This window comes from Microcebus murinus, chromosome 11, assembly GCF_040939455.1.
Source record: "Microcebus murinus isolate Inina chromosome 11, M.murinus_Inina_mat1.0, whole genome shotgun sequence".
Classification (NCBI taxonomy): Eukaryota; Metazoa; Chordata; class Mammalia; order Primates; family Cheirogaleidae; genus Microcebus; species Microcebus murinus.
The window spans coordinates 51,293,773-51,320,569 of record NC_134114.1 but is presented as its reverse complement, the minus strand read 5'-3'; the positions used below and the strand labels follow the sequence as shown (position 1 = coordinate 51,320,569).

At 42.5% G+C, this 26,797-nt stretch overlaps 1 protein-coding gene across 3 annotated transcripts in view; it reads right to left on the bottom strand.

Moving 5' to 3' along the window:
* Positions 1-6,518: 6,518 nt before the first annotated feature.
* Positions 6,519-26,797, bottom strand: part of MAP1B (microtubule associated protein 1B) — a 101,358-nt gene continuing 81,079 nt past the window's right edge. For all 3 annotated transcript variants that reach the window (XM_012783241.2, XM_012783245.2, XM_012783252.2), the window contains 3 exons: positions 15,721-22,195; positions 12,215-12,453; positions 6,519-10,985 (listed from right to left, as the gene is read on the bottom strand). In XM_012783241.2, the coding sequence (XP_012638695.2) occupies positions 10,830-10,985; positions 12,215-12,453; positions 15,721-22,195 (6,870 nt within the window). In that variant the 3' untranslated portion in view covers positions 6,519-10,829. The remainder of the gene's footprint in view (positions 10,986-12,214; positions 12,454-15,720; positions 22,196-26,797) is intronic.

The following is a 26,797-nucleotide window of genomic DNA, read 5'->3' as shown; positions in this document are numbered from 1 at the left end:
TTTTATTAGGTTGAAATAAAAGTCTTTAGAAGGAGCTCTAATTACCAACAGAAATACTAAGATGCTAGAAGCCATATGTATGATTCTTTGAATTCCTACAAAATGTAGTGTAGGTCAAAGTTGACACCAAGTATTATGTTCATGGGGGGAAAAGTGGGGGCAGAGGAACAAGGGGGCATATCAGAATTATCTCTGTTCCCCATTTGTATCTCACATGCCTCAAAATAGAGAGTTAGGAAGCATCAACCCAGAATAACTAACTGAAGCAAAGATCTCAATAGAGGTTTATTAAGTCAAACTTGAGGACATATTTGGGAAAAACACAAATCAGAGACAGCTGTGTTTTGGGCTGTTTTTCCCAAGGGGACCTTGAAAGTTTCAGTATTTAAAGAGGAGTAGGGCATATAGAAAGGAAAAAAAAAAAAAAAAAAAAGCAGGAGTGTGAGTAGTGAGACAAAATGGTTACACTCTTGTAAGACCCAGGAAAATCTACATTTTACCTAAGATAAGGCAAATGTTAAGGAAAAGGGAGTGAAGGAAGCATCAATTATGTAGATATCTCTGCTTGGGTGGAAGAATGTTTGATCCTGTCTTGTCACTGTTCTGCACCTGTGAAGATAAACTTGCAATTCATTATTAGTGTGGAATCAAACAGACTTTAGTTTTAGGAGCCAGACATTGCCTGCAGACTTAAAATTACAATTTGCGTGCCCTTGCTTCTGGGAGACCAGCGAAGAATTTCCTTATGAATGATCTGTGGGGGCAGTACTTCACAGGTGCCTGAAGCCTTTACCTTCCTTTTTGTATAAGGAGTTTTGGTGGGGTGGTCCTGAGATTTTTATTTTACAGAAGTGATGAAGCCATGACACAAATCTTACCATTCCTACACTAATAATAAAAGCTCATATTTATTGATCCCTTACAGCCAAGTTCCATATTAAATGCATTATATGAATTATTTTATTTAATCCACAAGAATATGACTGGTATCACAGCTCCATTTTATATATAAGAAAAAGGTTTAGAGAAGTTAAATGCCACAGTCACCCTCCATGAATTGAATCGGAGAGCCAGGGTCAAACCCAGATCTGACCCCTGGGGCTGCTCTCTAAAACTTGGAGGGTCACTGTCTCAGTTTAGGTTCCTCCTAAAGCAAGACCAGGGACAGGAATTTGAGGGCAAGTGCATTACTTGGAGGTGATCCCAAGAAGGCAAGTGAGGGAGGGAGAAATTGGTGAAGGAAGGAAAGCCAGTAAAAGGTGCATAATTGAGAGTATTGTGGGGGCAGGCTCACTCCTGCTGGGGACCCCCTGAGAGACTGTGTAGAGTGGGATATTTATCCCTTCACTCCCTCATTGGTTCGAAGCACTCTGGCTAGCAACTAGTGCAACACCAGATACTCCCATGACCAGAAAGCCATCCATCCATCCAGTGGTGGAGAACTGTCTGTGGGTGACCTCAGGAATAAGCCCGGGACATTGGTTTTACCTCCAGGGGACATTTGGCAATGCCTGGAAGTATTCTTGATTATCACAACCAAGGGGCTGCTATTGGCATCTCGTGAGTAGAGGCCAGAGATGCTAGTAAACATCTTACAATGCACAGAACAGCCCTCATAACAAAGAACTACCTGGTCCAAAATATTAATAGTGCCAAGGTTAGAAACTCTGGCCTAGGGTGTATGAGTGGGGCACCCATAGGACATCTGCAGTGATGCAGGGGAGACCCAAGAATGATATTTATGGCAAATGGTTCATTTACAAATTATATTCCTCAGGCTAGAAGAGTAATTAATATTAGTTGTTTCTTGTCTAACTCTGAATATGAATATAAAATGTGCAGTGATGCAGAGTGGGCGATTATTCTTCCCAAACAAGGTCCATTCTGGGAAAGGGTAAACAATGATTTATATAACTTTGTCATCTGGGTGTAACTGGAGCAGGAGTCCTGAGTTCCTAAATGAATGTGATGTGACCTGCATGAGTCAGCAGAAGATGATTCCATCGGCACCCGATAACCTCCCCGGTGTGGGTGAGAAAGGATGAAGTATAAAATGGGCCCACAAAGCTTTCACTTTAGTGGTTCACAAGAGCAGAAAATGTGGTGTGATTGTATTTTCATGAATTTTTTAAACTCTGAAAATGATAAATTTTTTAAGGTCTGCTTTAGAAAATGTGGGAAACAGTGCTTTTCAACATAATTATGTTGGGAAAATTATCTTTTCTTGTAAAGAACAATTTCTTACCTGGAAAATAACATTTTCTTTCCCCACTGATGTGGTCTTTTTGCTGACATTGTGTACTGCTGTGAGCATGTTGTTGCCTGTGTGCTAATAGGGAAGTCCAAACAAAAGATGGTGGCAATGCCCCTGAGATTATGGCGGTAACCACTGGGATCTTTGCTTAAAACACAATAGTTGCTTAGGCTGTGTGTTTATTATGTACAAATGTTAAAGATTCCAGAGCTGAGCTCTGGATGTGTCCAGAAAACAAGGAGTTTATTCTTGCAAAAAGCATCTCAAAATAAATGCCATTATGGGCTTTCAATGCTGGATCAGGGACGATGGGGAAGAATTACAAAGGATTTATAAAAGGCACATTATACCCTCTGATATGTACCCAGGGGTACGTAGGAGAATTAAGTTTGCTTTTTCAGTTCCCATGATGCTCATCTCTGCAGAGTTCAAAGTTTTAATCCTTATGACACCGTCAGAAGTTAATATGCCTACGATAGTCTGTGGAATAGACTGAGAATGCCTATTACAAGTTCCCTCCGCTGACAGTATGCGGGGCCGCTGTTGGCTCACGGGCAGGCTCGTGCCCACTTGATTACAAACACCGCATTAACAGCGCTCCTTGTGGAGTGCCCATTACCCTGGCTCATCAAGTGCAACCTCTCTAATCCCTGCACCAATCCTGCAGGGCAGGGATTATATCTTCATTTTGTGACTTTCCCACGGCCCACACAATTAGAAAGTGGCAAGGACAGTGTTTGAACCCATGTTTGTCTGATTCTGAACCCACGTTCCCACTGCTAAATCACATAACCACTGTGCTAACCTGAGACTAAGTACTTTCATTCATTCGCCAACAGATTTTTACTGAACACCTACTATGTATCAGGAACTATTGAAATAGTTATGATACAGCGAGGAACAAAATAGACAAAGATCCGTTGCCTGGTGGCATTTACATTCTGGGAAGGGAGACAGTTAATAAGCACATAACATATCATAAAGGAGATGGGGCAAGAAAGAGGAAAACAGACTGCGGGTTATGTGGTGGAGCTTGCAACTCGAAATAGGGTGGTTAGGGAAGGCCTTCCTGAGAAAATGACATTTGAACACACAGGTGCTCAACCCACACAGGTGTGGTTGAGAACCATGGAGTTACCTGGAGAAAAAAACATGTCGGGACAAAGGAAAGCACAGCAAGGCCCTGAGGGGAGAGCAGAGTGTCTGAGGAGCAGCAAGGAGGCCGGTGTGGCTGGAGTCCAGTGTGTAGGGCGGAGAGGGGGTAATAGAGTCAGAGAGAGCCGGGGATGGGTTGTGCGGGGCCTCCTAACCCATTAGTAAGGACGTTGGCTTTTTCTCTGAGATGAGAACCTATTTGGAGCTTTTGAGCATGGGTGGCCTGATGGACTTAGCATTTTTAGAGGATCATTTGACTGTAGCTGCTATAGGGAGAAAAAACTAGGAGGGCAAAGATAGGAAACAGGAAGTTCAGTTATAGGTGGCCACTGTAATAATTCAGGAGAGAAAGGATTGACTTGGACAGAGTAGTAACAGTGAATGTGGGGAGAAGTCAGATGATGTATTTTGAAGGTCAAGCCAGTGGGATTTGCTAGCCTGCAGACTTGCTGATGGGCCAAGATTTTTGACATGAGCAGCAGGAATTATTTGCCATTTACCGAGGTAGAAGTGCCTAGGAGGATAAACAGCTTGGAAAGGAAGATCAGGGGGCTGTTTGGGGACATGTTAGACTTGATTTGGGGTATTTTAAAGACCCCTACTGGACATCCAAATGGAGATCTTAATGGACACCTGGATATATATGAGTTTGGAGATCAGAGAAGAGCTACAGGCTGCAGATACAACTGTACAAGTCATGAGCATCAGTTTACACACAGCATTTAAATCCCTGAGACTGCATTACAGTAACATGCAAATTTCTGCCTTTAGTGGGGATAGTCTGAGCCTTGAGCTAGAGCTCTATTAGTTACAAAGACATCTCCTTGTGAATCAGGCCTTAGGAGCACTGCTCCATCATCTGTGAAAACACTGCCCAAAACCCACAGAGAATTACCCAGGGGAACTGCTATTATTAATCGCTTTGGTATGGCGCTCACCGGCCGCAAAACCTTGCCCACAGCCGGCACTCATAGTCTGCACGATAGTTTGTGCTGTGCATTGATGATGAATCGTTTTGCTCTTGTGTGATGAGGAAAGCTTTAAAGCACTGAAAGCTTGTTTTACTTTACAGGCAGCTTTACTTGTAATGTAAATCAGAATAGGTAACATATACATATGTTTTCATTACGTTATTTTTTAATGTTACAATTTTATTTTGTTAAATGAAAAATTAGAAAAGTCATATCACGGCTGTCGGCTAAAGTCGCTGTGCGCCTTCATCTGTGGCTATCGACTATAGTTGACACTCGTACTGAAGTGGTTAAAGGAATTGGATCTGAGTAAAACTGCATATAATGCTCCAGTGAATTTCTAAGACATACGATGTAAGATCAAAGATGGAATGGTGATCTGGGATTGTGCAAGGGACCAAGAATTCATGAATGAGGAGTCTGTTAAAGACATTGTAGGGGTACCCAAAAGCATCCAGAATGATCATTGCCAATTCATGGCTACATTGACCAATCCTATCAGAAATCACTATTTGCTAAGATGGATTCTGAAATCCCTTCAGAAATTAAAGGGTTAAGCATAGGAGAACTCAGGATGGGAAATGCCCACTAATGGATTTTAATTTCATGTATCAGACTAAAATTAAATAGTTAAATAAGTTGTTTTCTATTCCACTGCCAAATTGTTCAGTTCCAGGAAGTTTTCCTACCGGCCTGAAGCTAGGATAGCCAACTGTCTTGGTTTATCTGGGGCTGCCCTGATTTCAGCACTACCTGAACCCTGCTTTGTTGCTTATATCCCATCCCTTCCCAACCTACGCACAGCTGATGGGGAAGAGTTGGAAGCAGCTTTTCTTCAGTTTCTTTTTTCCTGTCTTCCAAGCAAATCAACAAAGGTCTCTTGAGGCCCTGTGGCCATATTTTCTCCCTCTTTCTGTGGAGGGAGACACGATCTAAGATCAAAAGGAGTGTATGTACAGACAAAGGAACATCATAATGACTGAAGACAGGCTGCAGTGGCCTTTTGAGGTCAAGGGACCACCTCTGCAAACAGGCAGGTACTGAGGTCTCCACCGAGCACTCCATGGGCAGGTTTTCCGTGGCCACGTGGAGGGAATCCCGAGGTGCCAGGGCCTGCCCCTTGACCTGTGGCCATTCTGAGAAGTCTGTGCTCCCCAATATATGCTAGTCCTGCTGTGTGCTGAGCCTTTGTGTGAGCTGTTGCTCTGCCTGGAATTTGCTTTCTGTCCAACACACACATCCCCACGCACACTCCAGGGCTCAGCTTACACATCACTCCTGGTGCTTTCCCTGTGGTCACCTAAATTCACTTTGGAATGTTGGAGCCCTTGTCACAATGTAGTGTGGTTGCTTCTTTGCTGGTCTGTCTTTTCTAGTCCGGGCAGCAGTTACATGTTTTGCTCACCTTTGAATCTCACAGTACAACCCACTACCAGCTACAGATTAAAGCTACAGAAAGCACTTGAATGACAGGAAATTCTCCTATTTTAGGTATTTTTTGTTGTATGTATTAATAATCATTTTTCCTAAACAACTTTTGGTTCCTGGGTGTGAGTCAAATCCACAGCATATTATGTTAGATGGCTAGAGCGTATTTTGTAATAAGAGGAAGAAATAGAGAGGGAGGCAAGATATTGACCATAACCACTGAGTACGATGTTTTCACAGAGCACCAGAAAGTCAGCTTTGGAAGGGACCATCAAATCTGACCATCTTGTCAGTTAGAAAAAGGAACTCTAGACACGTTAAGTAACTGAGGTCACTCAGCTGCGTGTGGCAGAGCCAGGATCCCTCCCAATATCCTCCATCAACCACACTGCTGTATTTACCTTTTCTTTTTAAGGAATTTTATATTCCTTTTAATTGTTCCTTTCCCTCACCTCCCAGTTTCTGTCCTTAGACTGTAACATCCTCTAGGGCTTGGCTACAGAAGACGAGGAGGTAGCAGTTGCAAAAAATCAATAGCAGGCCCCCCTGGGCTGTTTGCCAAAAGCCAGGGAGCCCACCCTGGAAAGCACACCACCACGCCTGCCGCAAACGCCTCAGCTGCCTGGTGGTCTGCGTGGCGCGGCTAAGCCCAGCGCCTCATGGGCCCAACTTGGGAACACGAAGCCAAAGATAAGCACAGCACACACGTGAACTTTTGCCACTTTTGTATTTTATTGTGGAACTGAGTTTTTTTTTTTTCCTTTACATCAAATATCCTCAATGGAAGAGGGGATATTGCACACAAATATCATAAAAGCACTACATATTACTTTCACTGGAAACTAATTTCCTACATTAGATATGACTGGATAGGATAGAGTGATGCAGGATTATAAGACATAATACCATACACAGCTGCAGACTGACACAAACACCATTCAGAACAAGAGAGAGGAGTGTGAAGTGCTTCTCGGCCGGGCTCAAGACCACTTCTTTCCAGGGCTGGAAAGGCGGGCTGCGTGCAGCGTGGGAAAGCGTGACTCTGAACTGCCGCAGGGTGACCTCAGAAAGGGCAGCCTGGTCTTGATGCCTCTTCTCTGTGGCTCCTGCTTTGGGGAGCTTCAAACAAGTGCAGAGAAGCTGTTTATTTTGTTTCCCTTCCTTTTCAGTTTTTGATGCTGCCTTTTAAATGAACTTCATAAAGTCACAGATTTTTTTTTTTAAATAGTACTTTTAATACCAGGTGAATAACCTAATTGCTTTCAAAGAAATGCTCATCCCTAGGCTGCTTTGGTGTGTTGTTCAGTTGGTGAAAGATAAAAGCTTACAGTTTCTTTCAAATGGAAACAGGATCTTTTCTTCTAAATCTGAAGCACAAAAAAAAGTCATCCTAACTCACAATATCATTACTGAGCAGGAACCTCCTGTGACAAGTGACTAAAGAGAGGCAAGAAAAGCAATTTCAAAATTGTTTGTAGAACAGCTCCTGAGAGCTGAAATTTGGTAAAAGACGGAAAATGGAAGGTGGTAAAATTTCCATTAGCAAATTATTAAATCTTATCAAATGAGTAGTGGAAAGCTCCTAGACTGCGTAAGCTATTGGAGACACTTAAAACATTCATATACACTGGGGAAACCATTCACTATGATATGTATGTAACGTTAAGAAAAAAAAAATTTCTTTTGAACTCCATGAAAAATGGTGTTTAAGGGGGGGAGTCAGTCATTGTATCCAGTCCCACTACAAGACTGAGAAAGCATGCACAGGGGTTGGGAGAAGGGATAGAATTGGTTAAAATTGAAAATGGAGGATCATCTCTAACATTTAGTCTCTGCAGAATTTTGTTTAAGAATACTACCAAAAAGGTCACCATCATGAGTGCTATCTCGATGGAATCCCATCATTTAACCAGAGTGTAAACTCCTTCCACTCAAATATTCAATCTATACAATTGGATTAAGTAATCAGTATGAACAAAGTTCCTAGAAGTCTGTGTCGATCTTCAGCTCTCACCATGAATGTACATGGTACATTGTGACGGCTGTTACTAAACTAATCATGTATTTATGGAACTAGCAAAATTAGGTTAGTCACACAGGTAGGAAAGGTGTCTGGAAGGACAAGAGCAACCTGTAATGCAAACATTGGTTTTCCTGGTATACTCAGGTTCTGTGGTCATCATTGAGAACAATGGATGGAGAAAGGTACTGATGGTTTCACAGGAAAAAGTGCCAGCTGAACAGTGACAGTTTTTATATACTTTCCCCATTAAATCCCATAGCGGGGGAAAAAAGAAAAAAAAAAGGGAGTGGGGTAGAGTGGTTATAACTGAAGACTAGCTATAATTTTCCTAAAATAGTTATATTTTTTAAAGCAAAATAATGTACATGTTAAATAAATTTAATTTGGGAAACTGGAAAATAACTCCATCTTCTATCAAAGAAAAATCAACCAGAGGTCTGGATTTTGGCAAGAAGGCTAGAAATCTGTTTTTCTTCCCATGCATTGTGTAGACCAAGTGTTGACTTAACAGCTAACCATTAAATAATTATCTTGAGTATCTTAGGTTGTCTCATAAAATAAGTTTGAAGTAGGTGAGTTTATACTCAATGAAATCCATTTTCATCACAATGACTTCAATCGTGCATTAATCTTTTGTACCCTTAAATGTGTTATTTTTAAGGACTTAAAAGCAGTAGGGCAATAAATAAAAGCTGTATTTCTAGAGAAGCCTAACAAAAATAGAATATTAATTTTCTTTAAAAAATTAAACATTTGAAAAATGTAATTCACAGCATTAAGTAGACTGCAATAGGTCCTCAGTGAGGGGACCGCGAAGAAGCATTGTTTAAACCCTCATAGCAGTTAGCAGTGCAAAACATACACTTATCAGACAAAAATAAACTAAAATGTTAATTTCGAAATAAATAACTAACATAGAAAATAAAATGAGGTCATTGTTCTCTACTCCGTAGATCTTAGAGTCTGCAAGAAACGTAACATGACAGAGTACGGCACAGTTGTCACTGAGAAGTTTACCACATCTGAACACTGGGTGCATCAATCTGCAACTTGAAACTTGACATCAGTTTTAATCACGATCTGGCTTCCCAGGCTCATGGTTCAATGATGATGATAATGGAAATTATCTCTGAACTCTACATGATGAACTGTAGGAGTTGGGAATTCATTTGTTTTCAATGTATAACTTCATTTTTTTTTTCTAGAAAAGAAAATTCCAAAGCAAATTTGTGCTAGGGTTCTTTGAACTTGGTTCTTTAACCTCATGGTTGAAGATCTTGAAAGAAGTATGTAGGATACCTCTGGGTGATGTACTTGTAAACGCCCTGAAAAGTAGCCTTCCATGCCATTCTCCCCCACTCTCAATAGCACATACTCAGATTTTTATGTTATGGGAATCAAGGGGTGGGAGGTATCATTATTCCTGGTAGTTATGGGTTTTTAATAAATATTATTACTGCAATATCAGACTTCAATCTTGCCAGAACTTCAAAAAACATTATTCAATTTTTGTCTTACGAAACACTTAAAAAAAAAAAAGACTATCACTTGAAAATGTTCTTTGCAATTTCCTTTAAATGAAAACATTTGTTAAAAAGTTCATCTATGAAAAGTTCTCACATATCTAAAAAAAAAATTCTTCTGTACACTTGTTCCCATAATTACGTTGAAATTAATGGAAAATTTAAAAAGCCAATGTAAGACAAAGGAAGGTAAATACTGTACACTTGCTGAGAACCTCTTCCACCATAAGATTCACTATTTTCCCAGTTCTGATCATAGAAGCCATTTCAATCTTGAACTTGCAGTAGTAAAGAAGCAACTATGAAAGGCGCAACTTGTTTGGCTGAGGGGCCACAGGTGCACTGAAGTGGGATTCAGCACGCATGACTCCACATCAAACTGCTGGACCAATCAGATCAGCTTCCAGTACCTCTACACATGCACAGACGTGCTCCTTTAAGTATCTATAATCATATATGGATGTTTTATAAACTTGCTGTCTCACGTTAAAAAATAAGTGCATCAAGTATCTTTGTACATTCAAGTCACTTCCTAAGGCAAATTGTCTACCATATGTACTCCCAACTGCTTTGGTATTTGCTTCAGTTAGATTGGGGTGGACTTGGGTGTTGCCGCATGCAGGTTAATTGACTCAGAGTGGACTAAGTGGGTGGACAGATGCTGGGAGCATGCCTTAGATCAATCTACTTGTGTGTTTAGAGTCTGAGAGTTTTGAATGGGGCTCAAACCACTTGCATGTCCAGTCTACACTCACTACATTTTGTCAGTGTGCAGCCTTCAAACTGAAGAAGAGTAATTCAGATGTGAAAATCTCACACATCATCATAACAAGTTTTGTTCTTTTTTGTTCTCTTCCAGCCAACTTGCTTTAGAAAATTAAGACCCTCAGACTGACAAAAATGGAAAACTTTGCCTATGTAGACTACAGAATGCCTATTGCCTGAGAAAATGAAGACTTAATTGTTGGTTATTTTCTCCTCCTTACCCCACCCTGCTCTCTCTTTCTCTCTGGGTATCTCACCAGAACTCTCTATCATTACATCTCCTTCTCTTGCGTTCTTTTTCTTTCTCATTCTTTCTCTCTCTTTCCCTCCTGCATTCTCTTTGTGCTCTGGCTCTCTCTCACTCTCTCGCTCTCTCTCGCTCTCTCGCTCTCTCTAAGACAAATGCCTCTACCTAGCGGAAGTCAGTTGGGTTTGCTAGTGCATGGTTTCCAAATGTTCAGCAGAGATGAACTGGGGTAGGTAATTTTGCAGTAACTTGAACCCTATTGTGGGAATACTGTTACTTCCCTTAGCAATCAGCAAAAACTGAGAAATATTAGTGACTTGCATCACCATGACACAGTATAGCATTTGGCAGGTAATTGTTCAACGACTTAATTAGATGAATTGACTTTTTAGAAAAGGTGGTTTCAAATTGAAGAATTTCTGGAAACAAAGTTCAAATCCTGTGGTGTGGCTGGCATTAGCTTTTACAGTTCAATCTTGCATGCAGGGAAGGATTCATCTTGCATAACCACTGTGCTGCTGCTTGCTAAAACCATGATGTTGAGGTCTTGCTGTTTCTCATGGGTCTCCTGGTACCATTCTCTCATCACTTCTGAGTCATGAGTTGGGATTAGTGTCACCTGCAGGGAGAGAGAACATAGCTGTTTAAGGGCAGAGACAACAGAAACCAGATGAAAAAAATAGAACAATAACAAGGTATGAGGCAGACCATTAGATGAAGAAGAGAAATGAAAGGAAAATTTTTTGTTTTACTCAAGGAATGCAAAGGATTTTTCAACTTGTATTTTTCAGGAACCAGAATAAAGCTGCAAAAAAAAAGCTTTTATCCCTTAGGAAAGTTGGAGACTGGAACCAAAAGCTAAATAATGACCTGTCAATTAGTTCATCCATAGTTACTTTCAGTTTTTCAATTTTTTAGTGTTAAGAAGTGCGTCAGTTAAGGTGCGATTTCTTATTTTTTTGTAATAAAACTGTTACATTTTGCATAAAAGATAGTGCATATTCAATCCAAGGAGTTTTAGTAATTCTTGTGCCTCAAAGCCTTCAGAAGCCCACTCATTGTGTGTAACTAACGTTTTGTCCTGACAGCAAAGATTCGTATCTTTAATTCTTCTATGTGGTTGGGGACAGAGGAGTGGGGTAGTCAGGTAATACCTAAATAGTAAAAATCCCATCCAGTATTTGTTAAGAGGCCACTATGTGCTTCTCATTAGATTTTACATGATTAAATAACAAGTAATTCTATTTAATATTATGCAAGCACAGTTTACTAAGTGATTCTATATAGAACCACAAATAAAACTTAGGTAAGCAAAGATGACAACTGAATTAATAAGGGGTGGTTCATGGCCCAAAATGATGTTTGGGAGTTGGGAGTTGGGACTGTTTTCAGAAATAGTCCTACTGTGAAATTTCACATGAACAGATAGATGATTTTTGAAATGGCTACAATCCTAGCTTTGGTCTACTCATAAAACACAAAGGAGTAAAGACAATTTTTTAGCAGCTCTCATGTGGCAATATTACCACTTTGATTCACACACACTATATTCTTGGACACTGAGGGGAAGGGCAATGAATCTTGGGCCCATTTTGCATATAAATGAATTATGCCTCAAGGAGGGTGGCTTTCCTCCAAGGCCACAGTTGTCAGTGATGCCAAGAATTCTACTTTAGACTATCTTCTGTGTGTTAAACCGACTTTGCCCTCAGAGTATTTCCTGTGTAACAGACTCATGAGGCACCTGTGGATCCATGATCATAAAGGTTCATCTTTCTACCTGGTTCCTTTCCTTTGCCTCTGGACACAGCTCAATCTGCAGTGTAGACACTGCCCTGTGGCTCTTACCTGCATGTTGCTGCCCCACTGAGCCTTCCCTTCCAACAAGGCATCCAGGACAGCCCGGCTGGGCTCCTCAGCAGCTGGGTCATTCCCACTCACCACGTAGTAGGATGACCTCACTCTCTTGAAGAATTCAACATCGACATTCTTACTATTGCTGTGGTTGGGAATATAGCACAGGTCCAGATACACAGGGAGGCCTGGAGGCACAGCTGGAGACTTGACGGTCTTGGTGGTTCCTGGTCCTATGGTAAACAAGCAAAGACAAAGCAAGGGTCACAGCAAGGTGCAGAGACCCATACAGCCAGCACACCTCCCCTGCTCATCCACAAGCAGGTCTTCTGGGACACCCAAAGAGGTGACAACAGTTCCATCTTTCTGGTAATTTGCAGAAGGCGTTTAACATTAGCAATTTGAAAAAGTATAACATGACTATTTACCATCTCAATAAGAGAACTGAATAGTGGACAATTTCCCTTTGTGGACAACCCATTAGCAAGGAAGAAGAATTTCAAGACCTTTCCAAAAGAGGGAACTAGATACAATACCCCTCCTAAAGGAGATACTAATGTGCATCTTAACTTGATAAGTGATCTAAGAAACAGATTTTAAAAGTCAAAAGGAAGCATCTGCATTTGGCAACCCATGGCTAAGTGATATTAGTAATCCACTTCAGGGTTTCATTTGATAGCAATTTTGTCCACAGTTGAATATTATACCCTAACATTCAACCTAGTAAATGGTTTCAACATTAATCCTATGATTTTCAAAACCCTCAGCTTCATTCATCCATTGATGAAACACTGTATTCTCTCCTTAGCTCTGTCTAGACAAGGCTGGATACCAAACGTTAGGAAAGGAAGGTTCAGAAAGACTAGGCTCTCTCTAACCAACCAGGACACAGCAGATTGGGGAAAGGCCATCCTGCAGCCAAAATTCCCAGCCTAATCAGAGAAGCCTGGGAAAAGTAAAGATTCAGATTAACCTAAGAGTTTCCTGGCACTGTGTCTGGTGAGCTGACTTTCCAGCTTGTTCCAGTTAGAAGATTTAAAGTTTTTGAAACATTAATAGGACTAGCGTTCTATGGCAGTGGTTCCTCACCCTTTCTGCATAATTAGAATCACCTTGGATGTTTAATACTGATGCCCAGGCCTCATCCTACAGAGACTGACTCAACTGGGCTAGGGTCGGGGTCTGGGACCACTAGCTTTTAAATCATCCCAGGTGAGTCTAATGTGCAGCTTGTTTGAGATCACTGCTGTGAAGCTGTTAAAAACGCCATCTAGATTCTATATGCTTAATCCTCTTTCCTTTGTCCACAAGATGTTTAAAGACTGTCATCCCAGAGTCTAAACCACCAGTGAATTCTATCAACTGTCTAGTTTTATTTTTAGAAGTAGAGGGGAGTGGTGAGAATTGGCCAAACTGATATTTGAATAAATTCATCCTATAATTAGATTATTAATAGGCCATTTTAATGAATCTGAGCTTAAAGACCTCAAAATATCCATGTGGGGGCCTCCTAAAGAATTCTGATTTGGGCCGGGCGCTGTGGCTCACGCCTGTAATCCTAGCTCTTGGGAGGCCGAGGCGGGCGGATTGCTCAAGGTCAGGAGTTCAAAACCAGCCTGAGCAAGAGCGAGACCCCGTCTCTACTATAAAAAATAGAAATAAATTAATTGGCCAACTGATATATATATAAAAAAAAAAATTAGCCGGGCATGGTGGCGCATGCCTGTAGTCCCAGCTACTCGGGAGGCTGAGGCAGAAGGATCACTCGAGCCCAGGAGTTTGAGGTTGCTGTGAGCGAGGCTGACGCCACGGCACTCACTCTAGCCTGGGCAACAAAGGGAGACTCTGTCTCAAAAAAAAAAAAAAAAAAAAAAAAAAGAATTCTGATTTGTAGTGGAAGTTTGTGAGTTACAGTTCTTCCAATAATTAAATATGTCTGCAATTTTCCCTTCTACACTAAATCACCACCATCAACACCAAATGAATATTGCTCATAGAAGCACAAACTGAAGCAACTGCCAAAAGTCAACCCAGGTTTGTTTTAAAAATCAATTAATAGCACAATTTTTCCATTCTAGAAATCTAAAAGCATCTTCAAAGTAAATGAAAATTAATTCATCTTTATTTATTACTTTGCCTTTAAATTATCTCTTGAAGTATCCAAAATAGTTTTTTTAAAAAAATTAACGTGTGGACTAGGTTGTATATGTTCTGGCAAATTTAGTAGCAATTTTCAGTTGGCTTTTATCTCATGTTTTCCCCTAAGTGCTGGTCAGCTGTCAACTTTTTTGGACCAAGGGATTAATTAATGGTTTTCCATTCATTCTAAACATGTAAAAATTCAGCTTGTTTTCTATGTGCAAGTAAAAAGACCAAATCTATTGAGAACTCCATCTTAAAATTGATGCTCCATAGTGTTTAAAGTAAAATATTTTGCAACTGTAACTATTATATCCTAAAATGTACTAAATTTGAGAACCCCAAAGACTCATCTATCAGATTTTTCCTAATAAATCAGGGAAATGCTATTTATTTTTTGCTTTACATGTTTGGATCAATTTATAGGTACTTTGTGAAATGTGATCTAAAATCACTGGATGATTACATAAAACAAAGAAGATGTATTAGTGCAAATCCTTGTGATTGATTTGAAGCAACAAAATGAAGCTATGCAGCCAGAGACTCGTTCCATCCAAAACCCAGGTCACTGCTGACAGCCTGATAAATCTGGGAATGGGGACCAAAACAAGAATGATCAGAAGTCAGGGATTACTGCTCCTGCCAAGTGGAATTCAATCTGAAATAGCATTCTGGGTCTATTAATAAGGCCGTGGAGTAAGAGGGGGATAAGAAAAGTACCTTCAATGTTTTTCTCTCAATTTGTACTGGCTACTCACTGGTCAACCGAAATTATGGTATTGGTTGGCTGACAAGAAAACAGAACACTGCCTTTAATGGAGATGTATCTCCAACCTGGTGGTATTGTAAATAAAAAATAGTCTAATTTATAATTTTAAAATTTTATAATTTTATTTTAAAAATTTGAATTAAAAAAAAGGACTCTCGGTCTTGGGCCAAGACTGGTCATTCCCGGAACCTGTGGCTCCCCTTGGGCCCTTGGAAGCTCCTGGCCTGTGTTACCTTAGCTTGGTTCTGGGGCTGGCATGGCTGAAGCTAGTCTTCCAGAGAAGCTGGAAACACACATCCCTGGTTCTAAAAATTTAGAACAGGCCTGCAGTTGCCATGCCTCAGAATGTTGCAAACCTGGGTGATGAATTCCTGCTGCTGCCCTGAGCCATACCCTGAGCTATCCCCAAGCTTTGGGGCCACACTGGGCTGAGATATATATACCTCTGGGCAGCAAAGAATAGCAAAGGGAAGGTAGAACACTAGTCCGTGCTCTCTCATCTTCCCAGCACAAACTCAAGCGGGAAATATAAGGGCTCCCAGTAAAAGTAGAATTGTGACCTATATCCGGGTGCCCGGCTTCCTGAGCCTACCTGCAGTTGCTGTCTTCACCGACTTGGATGTGGAGGCATTGGCAGCATTCTTAGTCTCCTTGTCTTTCTCTTCCCCACGTGCAGCTTTGACCTCAGGAGTGGTGGTGGTTTTAGTTGCTTTTTCCACAGATTCTTTCTTCTTAGGAGAAGCCACTCTGGACACCTTATCTGAGGATTCTTTCAAGCCTGCTGGTTTTGGTGAAGCTGCCAAGGGCTTGGACTTCCCATCACTCTTTTTGACAGGTGAAGATGACTTGGTCTTCGTACCTGGCTTTTTGGTTTTGGTCTTCTCTTTCAGGTCTTTCTTCAGAGCTTTGCCCAGGTTCTGCTCAATGGCCAAGGCCTCTGGGTCCACCATGGACACATCAGGGTGGCGTGGAGAAGGGCTGCGGTCTTGCATGGGGGCCGGAGGTGGGTCCATGTGTTTGTATGTGACAGTTTTGTCCGTGGGGATGGTTTCCGACTCATCTTCGGAGTCGATGTTGGCATCGGCTGTGATGGAGGGGCACTCTTCAGTCTCCGGGGGAACATCGGAGTCCGTCTGGGATGGGGCCGACTCGCTGACTGAGGTGGGAGGGGTTTCATCACACTGTCGTCCCTGTTGCTTTCCTCCTGGAGGTGGTGGGGCTCCCCCTGATTGAGTGAGGGGCTTTTCGGATTCCTCGGTTGGCTCTTCACTGGCAAACCACTCAAGAGGATTGGGATTAATGAAGGAGGGGGAGAGCTCTGTCTTGGGATGCTTGTATTCACAGGAGGATACCAGGCATAGATCAACATCCTGGCGGGCTTCCGAGGGGGACTTCTTTTCTGTAGCATAGCATCGGTCTGAAGTCTCGTAGGAATACGTAGATGCCTGGGGCGTTCTAGTGATTTTCTCTGTAGTCTCATAACAGTATGTGGAAGTATCAGGGCTTCGTGTGGTTTTTGTAGATGTCTCGTAGGAGTAACTATCAGACTCAGGGAAACTGGAAATTTTCTCAGTGGTCTCATAAGAGTAGCTGGAGTCTCCAAGTGTGTGGCCTCCATCCTCAGAGTCATCATAGCCATTGCTGATGTCATCCAGGAGCCTTCTAGACCTCTCAGTCTTTTCATAGCTGTAACCACTCACGTCGGGGGTCCTTGTGGTCTTCTCACTTATCTCATATGAGTACCCACCCTCTTCAGGGGTCCGTGTGGTCTTCTCAGTAATTTCACAGGCGTAGCCACCATGTTCAGGGGTCTTGGTGGTTTTCACAATGGTCTCATAGGAGTAGTCACTGTCACCTGGGGATTTTGTGGTTCTCTCTGTCTTCTCATAGTAATAGCCACCCACATCTGGGGGCCGGCTGGTTTTCTCATAAGACGCATAGTCATAATCCTCTTCATCTGGGGACCTGGTTGTTTTCTCATGTGTCTGATAAGCATAACTAAAGTCACCAGGTGTCTTCCCTCCACTGTCCTTCTCCATGCCAGATGTGGTCAAATCTCTATTCAAGGCTAAGTGGTGCTGCATTGTATCGAATAACATTGAGGCACGGAAGCCATAGGGCTCTGCGGAGGCTGCATCGATTGGAGGAGAAGAGGAAGGATGGCAAGCTGCTATGTTCTCTTTGACTGCAGAGGTAGAATCTGAAAAACTAGGTGAATATAAAGGAGAGGACTCTCGTGGAGTGAGTGGAGAGATATCAGATTTTGGAGAGAGCTTTTCTCCTTCCAGACTTTGTACTTTTTCAGAGGTGAGTGAGGCATATAAGGATATATCTCTGGGAGGAGCAACATCGGATAGAGTATCTTCTTGGAGAGGAGAAGCTATCTGAGAAGGGGTATGAGCAGAAGAGGTGGATGGGGAGGCCTCTACCTGAGACACTGAGATGAGCTCAGAAAGATCATTATCTTGGGCATAGGACGGCTCCTCCATAGGTGGTATCTTGTGTGATAAACTGGAGTCCTGCATGTCAGAAGGACTGTAGTCCACTTCAGTTGGCCCATTTTCAGTGATGTGAAGTATGCTTGCACCCACTGCAGGGTGATCTGGAGACTGTCGACTGAAATCCATAGCAAGGGAATGCTCAGGAGATTCTTGGCCAAATTCAATAGACATTGAGGACTGTTCAGATCTATGCTCTTGAACTGGTGTCCTGGACTTGGCAGTTTTAGGGGAGAAGTCTGGTGGAGAAATTGACATTGGCCTTGGGCATTCTTCTTTCGATGGAGACATTTCTGTTTCCTGGAATGTGGTAGGTGTTTGCACAACAGACACCGAAAGGGAGTCGTCTACTTCTGTGGAATGTGGGGAGCCGACTTCAGCATGGAGAGAAGGAGACACGTCATCTGTTGTTGGTTCTGGAAATGAGCTTGTGGCCACTGAGGCAGTGGAGACTGAGGCCACACCCTCCATGTGAGAGTATGTGTCTTCTGCCACACCCTCATCCACAGGAGTAGCTGACTTGTCTGAGACAGTGCCTTCAGAAATGGACATCTTCGTGTCTTCTTTAAAAGATCCAAACTGACTGACATCTATTTGTGTTGGAGAAACATCACCTCCTAATTTCCTTTCATCCAAAGCCAATGCTGGTTGAGAACTTACAGATTCAGCATCATCAGTTTTCTTTCCTTGACCGAAGTCTTCCTTTATTGGTATAAAGTCTGTGCTTTTCCCTTCCTGTTTGTCTTGGTAAAGACCAGTGGAAGTTATTTCAGAAACTGGACTTATTTGGTCTGGAAAGCTTTGTTTTCCAATTTTTTCTTCAAATGGGCTTTCAGTACATCTGCCAGAAGCCTTGCCATCAGCACTTAGAAAACTTTCATATGCAGACTCGGATCCAATTAGGGGTGGGCTGCGTAAAGGAGATAAGACTTTCTCAATAGGAGACTCTGAGTCAGGCACAGGTTCATCCATGGGGCTTATTGAAGCCCTTTCATTCTCATCTTTGGCATCACTGAATTCAAAACTCACTGGAAGTGCTGGTGGTTTTTCAATGACTTCTGTAGGAAGGTGACTGGATTTCTCGTCGGTGGGAGATTGGTAGTAAGGTGTGTGGCCAGCACTGCCAGTCACAGACTGAGACGGCGACACCACTTCCAGAGTCTTATCCTCAGGACTAGCACAATGTTCTTCAACTACTTCTTGGGTCACCTCAGGGGACGCCGAGACCACATCTGCCTCTGTGGAGACCTTGATCTCATTGGGCATCAGAGAGAAGTTCACACTGCGTTCACCCAGGGGGGTCTTCTCTATGGGCGATGGTGGAGAAGGACTCAGAGATGGGCTCTTGGATGGGCTAAGTTTTTCATCTGAGATGGTATCTTTGATCTCCAACATGGCACTGGCTTTTACCTCTTTCACTTCAGAGTAGTAAGCATCACGTAGAGCAGATTTGCTGAATTTGTCTTCCTCCATGGATGAGGGTGGAGAGATGGTGGAGGCCGAAGCATTGTAATCCTTGCCATCAGTAGCATCTGTTTTCGACCCTTCAGATAATCCATTGAGCGTTGTAACAGCAGGTTTGGAGTATTCCTGAGAATACAATGAAGACTCGTATTGGGTAATGTTTACGAATTCCTGAGATGGGGACTCTGTCTCTTCGTTGTTGGTCTCATCACTCATCACGTCTCGAGGAGTAGACATCTCATCCATTGGGGTGGGCTCACTGGATATCTCAATGGTAGACTGAGTGTAGCCAGACGTGGCCGTGAACTCCTCAGGCTGGTCTTCTCGGTTCTCCTCGTCGGAAGCAGTGGCCTCACTCTCTGAGCCTCCCGGTAAAGTCTCATCATGAATTGAAGATGCAGGTTCTCGGCCAGGAGACGGGGCTCCCACTTGCTTGGCTGGTGTGGTGAGGAATCCATACTGATCCTCGGCGCCACTAGCCTCGGCGGCCTTGTCAACCACAGCCATCACATAATCTTCAGCTTCGATTTTTTTGGGTTCGTATTCTTCCTCTCTGGCATCCTCTGCTTTGTCCTCCTCACGCTCATCCTCAGATTGTTCAGCTTCTCCCTTCTCAACTGCTTCATCCATGTCTTCTTCTGCTCGGTCGTCCCCACTGGCCACAGACTCCCTCTTCTCCCGGATGTGCACGTCTGCCTCAGCCTTCGCACTCTCCTCATCCTCGATGAGGCTGTGCTTGGAGGTGCTCACATGCACATTTTCTTCGCCGTCCTCTTCTGGCTCCTCAGCCTCCTCAGTTTCTGCCTTCTCTTCATAGTCTCCAGTCTCAGAGGATTCTTCAAAACCGGCTCCTTCATCTTCGAATTTTTCAATGTCATCCACTCCCTGCTTCTCGACTGGCTCCAACTCCTCCGGCGTTTGTTCGCACTCACCCTCCCCTTCGGTGGTGGTGATGCCCTCATCTGGGGACTCGGCAGGACCCTTGATGACGTAGGCTTCGACTGGCTCAGTTTCCTTCAGTTTCTCTTGGTCTTCGATTAGCTCCAGCTGAGGCTTGATGTCCTTTGTCACATCAACCTCTTCAGCCTTTAACTCTTCAAAGTCCTTGGTTAGATCCTCAGGAGATGACATAAGAGATCTCTCAGCTTCGAGTTCTTTGGCAGGGCCAGTGGCCGCTATTCCAGCTGCTGCCACCATGGCAGCTGCGGTGGCAACAGTGCCAACAGCTGCAGCTGCAGCCTCTGTAGTCTTGCCTTCCTTCTTAATGACTTTAATTTTGCCCTTTTCCTTTGGCTTTCCAGCAGCAACAGAATCCTTCTTGACAGAGTCTTCCTTCTTGGCTACTTTTGGTTTTAGTGCAGCTGGTTTTTTTGCTTCAGATAGAGGAGTAGACAATTTCTTTGAGTCTTTGGGGAGTTTTTTAATTTCTTTTTTGGGTTCCTTCTCTTCCTTTTTAATTTCCTTCTTTTCGTCCTTCTTAACTTCCTTCTTAACTTCCTTCAGTGGTGTTTCTTTCTTAACCTCTTTCTTGAGTTCTTTTTTCTCTTCTTTCTTGATTTCTTTTTTGACCTCCTTTTTCACCTCTTCCTTTTTTGGTTTTTCCTCCTTCTTGATAGGTGTCTTGTCCTCCTTTTTAGCCACTTCTTTCTTTGGCTTTTCCTTCTCCTCTTTCTTTTCTTCAGATTTTACCTTTGTTTCCTTTTTCACTATCTTCTCCTTGGTGACTTTGGGTTTGACATCTGTGGCTTGCTTTTCGGCCACCTCAGCTTTCACTGGAGATGGCTCATCTTTGCTGGGTGCCTCTTTTTCGGTCACGGGAGGTTTGGTCTCTGTTTTTATTGGCTTGTCTTTTTTCACTGTTACCTTTTCTTTGCTTTCAACTTTGGGTTTTTCCACGTGATTAGCTTTTGTAACATCAGAGGTTTCTTCTTTAGACTCCTTGCGCACAGATTTGCTGGGAAGCGGTTTTGTGGCTGGCTTCAGGCTTTCTCGGCTATCAGCCCTCTGTTTCAGTTTTACTTGTTTCACGGCAGAAATGGGCACCTGGCCAGTGAGATCCTTCTGGGTGGCCAGCGGCTGCTTCAGGAAGTCTAAATGTTTGAGCTTTTCCAGCCCTTCCAGGATGTTATATTGGGTGCTGTTTCCAGGAAATAGGACGCGGATGATCTTCTCTGCAGGGTTTGCTGGATGCCACACAATCAGAGATGAGACTGAAGTTAAATAGGTAATTGGGATATCTACTTCTTGACCATTAGGCAGGATGAGTTCAGCCTTGTCTTTGCTGGTGCCAGTCCATTGCTGCATAAAATACTGCATTTCCTTGCTGCTCTTGACTGGATTAAGTACGTACATCTCAAGTTTACCCACTCCCATTTTTTGGAAAAGAATGACAGGATCGATGGTATTGCCTACGCTTCTAAACAGAGGTTCTGGTTTCATGGACAATTTGCTTAGGTACTGGAGAGTGAAGCAAGCTTCTTCTAAGCTTCTCTTCATCTTGATGTTTGGTTCTGGGTTTTTCAGATTTTCAGGTACATTGAGAAATACAACTCCTAAGTCAGGGGAGATGAGGTTTTTCATCCAGTCACTATTTGTGGTGGAGCCCTGGGACTGTTCTTCCTCGAGCTCTGCAATTTTCCGCTGTAGCATGCTATTTATTCCAGGCAAGTTGTCATCCCCAATGTGGGTGAGCAGGATGGAGTCCACTCGGTCCAAGTGTCGGATAAGCTTCCAGAAGCAGGATTTTCTCTCTGATCCTCCATTGATTAGCATATTGAATCCGTTCACTGCAAACAAGGCAGAATCGCCCCTCCCTCCTGGGAAAATGTAACAGCAGGGCTTGGAGAGCTTTAGAAATCCCCCTGACGTGGGAGGTTCCAGGATGTCAAAAGGAGATGGGACTTCTACTGATTCTGAGAGATACTCAGTAAACTCAGAAAGTCCTTCCATTTCTGGCAATATAGAAGCTGAATTGAGTTTAATATTGATGAAGTCTTGGAGATTGTGTCTGTCAAGATTGGAGTTCTTCCAGTCCCCTTCTTCGGGACAGAACAGGGTTAAGCTGGCTTTGTTGGCAGGGTGGGTAGTACTCAGTAACTCCCCAATCTGGGTTTAAAGAAGAAAGGAAGAAAGAAAGAAAAGGTTTAAGTGACTGCCGTCACCGACCAATCATCTCTGTCTGTCACTATGCATTACAGGACCACTGGGTGCACAGAGGGCCAGTTTCAGAGACACGCTTGCTTAGTGACGCTGGTTGTTTAAATGCTAAATTATTTCCACACTAAAGGTGAACACCCTGTGTCCTGAGCTGGTTGTTTAAATGCTAAATTATTTCCACACTAAAGGTGAACAGCCTGTGTCCTGAGCACTCCTATTCCTCCCTCTGTCACAACCAGGACCCCATCACCATCCGTTCCTGCCCAGGAGGGGAACTCCAGAACTCTGAACTCCAGAACTCTTAGAATTCTGTTCCAGTTCTAAGACCAGTGACCATCTGGACGATAGGAGCTTCTGCCACAGCAGTTATGAAATATTTTGGATATTACCCCTGGGGACTTGCCATACAAAGAAACCCTTTAAAAAAACATTAAACTATCATAGGAGAATGCTATGTGATTCATTTCACCAGTGATATAAAATGTTTTCTTTTAATCCACTGGGCTTGGCAAAAAAAGGTCTGCTTGGATATACAAAAGGACCTCAGATAAAAGTACACTTGTTGTTGCCTCCTTTTAGAATTTGGTAGGTACAAAAGAAAAAAGGTTGGTGGATTTGTTCCCCAATGGGAGACAAAAAGTTGTGGATTGCCCATGACTACAAAAAATGACTGCTTTCTGGCCTAACTGCACACTACTTAAAACATGAGTGGTTCACCCAGCAGGTTCTCTGAAGCCATGATGATTAAAGTGGTTGGGTAATTATACAGGCCAGTGGCCAAGTTCATTCCCCATTTGCTCATGTTTAAATCCAAGAGAACCGCTCTGCTCTCTGACTGCTCCCATTCTTTTCAGGGCATGTTGGGTATGAGTGACTAAGATCAAATTAGGCTCAAATGGTTTTCAACACATCATTTAGTACTTCCCAAGGATGGAAATATGGAAAAGCCAATCTGGACCAAAACAAAGACTGTGGTTTAATAGAAACATTACTTTCTTTCTCATTCCACATTATGATCACATATTTCACCTTCTTAGTCTAGCAAAGAGTAAGGAGAACCATGCTATAAACTTCAGTCTTCCTTCCATCTCAGCTTAGAGTTTCACCTACCAAGGGCTCTGTGTCCTGGATGGCAAATGACGACAGGACAAAGCAAAGTTTCATTTGGTCCAGGTATCCTTGAGCCAGCAGGTCTGAACTACCTTCCAGTATTAGATTAGTTTTCTTTGTCTCATATAACCTCCCAAATATGAGCATTCTGAAGTGACTATTACATATGCATATAAGGATAATTTATAGAATCTGAATTTTCCTACACTAGATTGCAGCAAAATAGTCATTTTTATTAGCCTATTAGTCCTAAGTATAACATTTTTGTGAAGGGTCACAAAATAGCAAAATGACAAAACTTTGCTGTTTTTCTCTAATTTAGCCTCACAGTCTCCTATAAAAAGGATATAAGAATTAACTCCTATTTTGGAATCTAAGAAAACTGAAAAAAGCAAATGATAACCATCCTTATGAGAAATTTTTGCTCAAATTATTTACTGGCCAAAGCCAATACGAGCGTCAAATGTGGCTACTTGTCCAATAATTAGCATAGACCCTCATCACCATCACTATTCTCCATCCTAATCTTCACACAGAGCCCATGCAAACTGCTTATGTTTTGTATTACATTTTAGGGGGCAAATGGAGACAACTCAAAGTGCTGAATCTTTACTTGCAAAATTTTAAAATTAAGTTTAGTCCATTTTAATTTTTTAAATTCTGCCTGGGCTAAGGCATGACAGCCAAGGCCATAATCTAGCTATGTATAGGGGGTATTCCATTACTAGCTCTTTTTATGTGAAGTGTGTAATTGCCCAGTTCAAGGAGAAGGTAAAAAGACTTGAAGACTATCTCCCTACTTTCCGTCTTTTTGCCCCTACCCAGACAGTTTCTATGCACGGCAGGAAATAACCCCAAAACAAAATAAGGCTGTACAGAATTCTGAAGAAGTCAGAGGTCAAGAAAGACAGCCAAGAAAGGTTGGCGAATGGAGAACTATGATGCCCAAGGCAAAGCAGAAAAGAAAGGGCACTGCTGGACAGGTTTCTTTCCAGAGAGGGGAAATCGGGTCCCACTGGAGAAACAGCAGCATATGGGGCATGGCAAGACGAGAATGCAGAGATGGGCTAGAGAAAGTCAGCCATGAAGGAGATGGATGGAAAGGGGCAGGGAGGAGGAAGAGGAACAACTCCTACATCCTTAGGGCTGCACAACAGAATGAAGCCCCCATTGTCTCCATAGCCTCTGGGCTAAAGAGTACACTAGACAGTCAGTGCTCAAGGGCAAAGACGAGGTCTAAAGATGGCACGGTGGCAGGGGATCAATGCTCATTCAATGAGTGGAGGAGAACGATAAGGAAGACCCAGCAATGTTAGCAGTGGCAGTTCTTAGACTTGGAAGCTGAGGCTTCTTCTAAACAAACTGGGAATGCATCATCATGGTAAAGGTAACTGTTTTCCTCACTATACTAAATGCTTCTGGATAGCAGGAAGCACACCTTATCTTGTGTCTGAATTATCTTTGTTTCCCAAATACATAATAAGGCTCGATAGATGCTTGTTGAACTGTGCTAAACTTGGCCAATTCAACACATGCTGTTTTCCTGGAGTGGGCACTTGGGATGTGATGCAAGTCTGCTGATACTTATCAAACACTGACTGCTACCCTGGTTTTTACAAAGATGGATGACAGGCATGACTGGGAGAAACACTGCTTCAGGGCAAAGATAATCTTTTCTGTAAATTACTTTTTCTAATTAAATGCAGGCATACTGGAAGAGGAAGGAAGGTATATAGGAAATAAGTGGCTTTACTGCAGATGATATTAATGAAACAAGATTTAAGTTTCTAAGCCATGGCCAACTAACTACATTTCCTTTTTTGATTAGGTTACTTGGGTGGCTGATGAGGAAATACGGTAGACCGTGTATCTCTGGACTTTAGTAAGACATTTAATTGTATGATAGCAGAATTGGATGGATTTCTGGCCAGCCAGATAAACAGTGCTGCTTAGTGTCAACCTGGAGGGCGGTCTATGGCGGGCTGCCTCAAGGCTCATTTTCTATCCTGTTAAGTATTCACTTGGATGAATAAGGTGAACACATGCTTATCAAATCTGTGGATGGCATGAAAATGGGAAACAACAAAATGTGGCTTGGTGGAATTAAGGTATAAAAGCTCTTCACATTGGGACGATGATGGCTAAGTCGACTCTAACAGGATGGCATTCTAAATTGATAAATGTAAGGTTCAGGGTTCAGTAAACCAGCAGGGCAAAGTAAAGGATTGGGAGATGTGGTTTAACAGTGATACCCATGGAAAAGACGCCGGGATTTTATTTAATAGTTGACAGTCCAATGAATTTATCATGAAGCTAAAGAGGCTTAAACTTCAAGGCCCCTCACTGGCATGGTCCCCTACCAAAGTCCTGTACTTAACTGTGTATTAATAATTGTGTTTTTTGGTATTAACTGAGCAGCACCTAAGTGGACACATAGGTACTACAGTAATAGGGTACTGGGCAGGGGGGAGGGGGGTGGGTATATACATACATAATGAGTGAGATGTGCACCATCTGGGGGATGGTCATGCTGGAAAATCAGACTTGGGGGGGGAAGGGAATTTATTGAAACCTTAAAATCTGTACCCCCATAATATGCCGAAATAAAAAAAATTTAAAAAAAATAATAATTGTGTTTTTCTCTTAAAGGGAGCCCCCAAATTATGTAAATTGCAAAGCCCCTCAAAGCCTACACCCTTTCCTGTTAACATTTAGTTGTGCATGGTAATGTATTTGTGCATGGTCAAAAACTACTTTTAGACTTCTTTAATAAAAGATTGTATTGGGAACTATAGAAGCCACTGATTCTCACAATCCTAACCTGGTCAGTGACTCCTGGAATAACAGTTCGAGTCACAACTCTTTATGGAAACAAGTCTTTCTTGCTGGCCCCTTCACCATGGCCTTATTAGCCTCTAAATGCTAAACCTGGGCCCTTTTCTCTTCTTTTTTTTTTGTTTTTTGTCTTTTTTTTTTTTTTTTTTTTACATTTTTATTTTATTTCAAGAAAATATGGAAGTACAAACATTTTGGTTTCATTTTATGTCTTTGTCTCTCCCTAGCAAGGGTTAGAGGTATGCCCTTCCCATCAAATTGGTACTGACTGATTAACACCATGGTGCTCAAATGGTGGTGGTGTTCACCAGGGATTCGGGGCTTGGTGGGGTAGACCCACATCTGAGGGATGTTTGTGAGCATTGTGGAGGGGAAGGGCATACCTTTTCTCTTAACACATTTCTGTGCCTGGATCACTTCAGGTTATCTTCTGGACATTAAATACCTCTGATATGCTATGGATTCCAAATTAATATCTGCAGCCCAATTCTTAGTTCCCTAAGCTCTGAACTGATACATTCTACTGTCTGGAACTCCCACGCTCTAAAACATGACCAGGGCTGAATGTTTGAGTCCCCCCAAACCCATCCCATCTCCCCCCCTTCT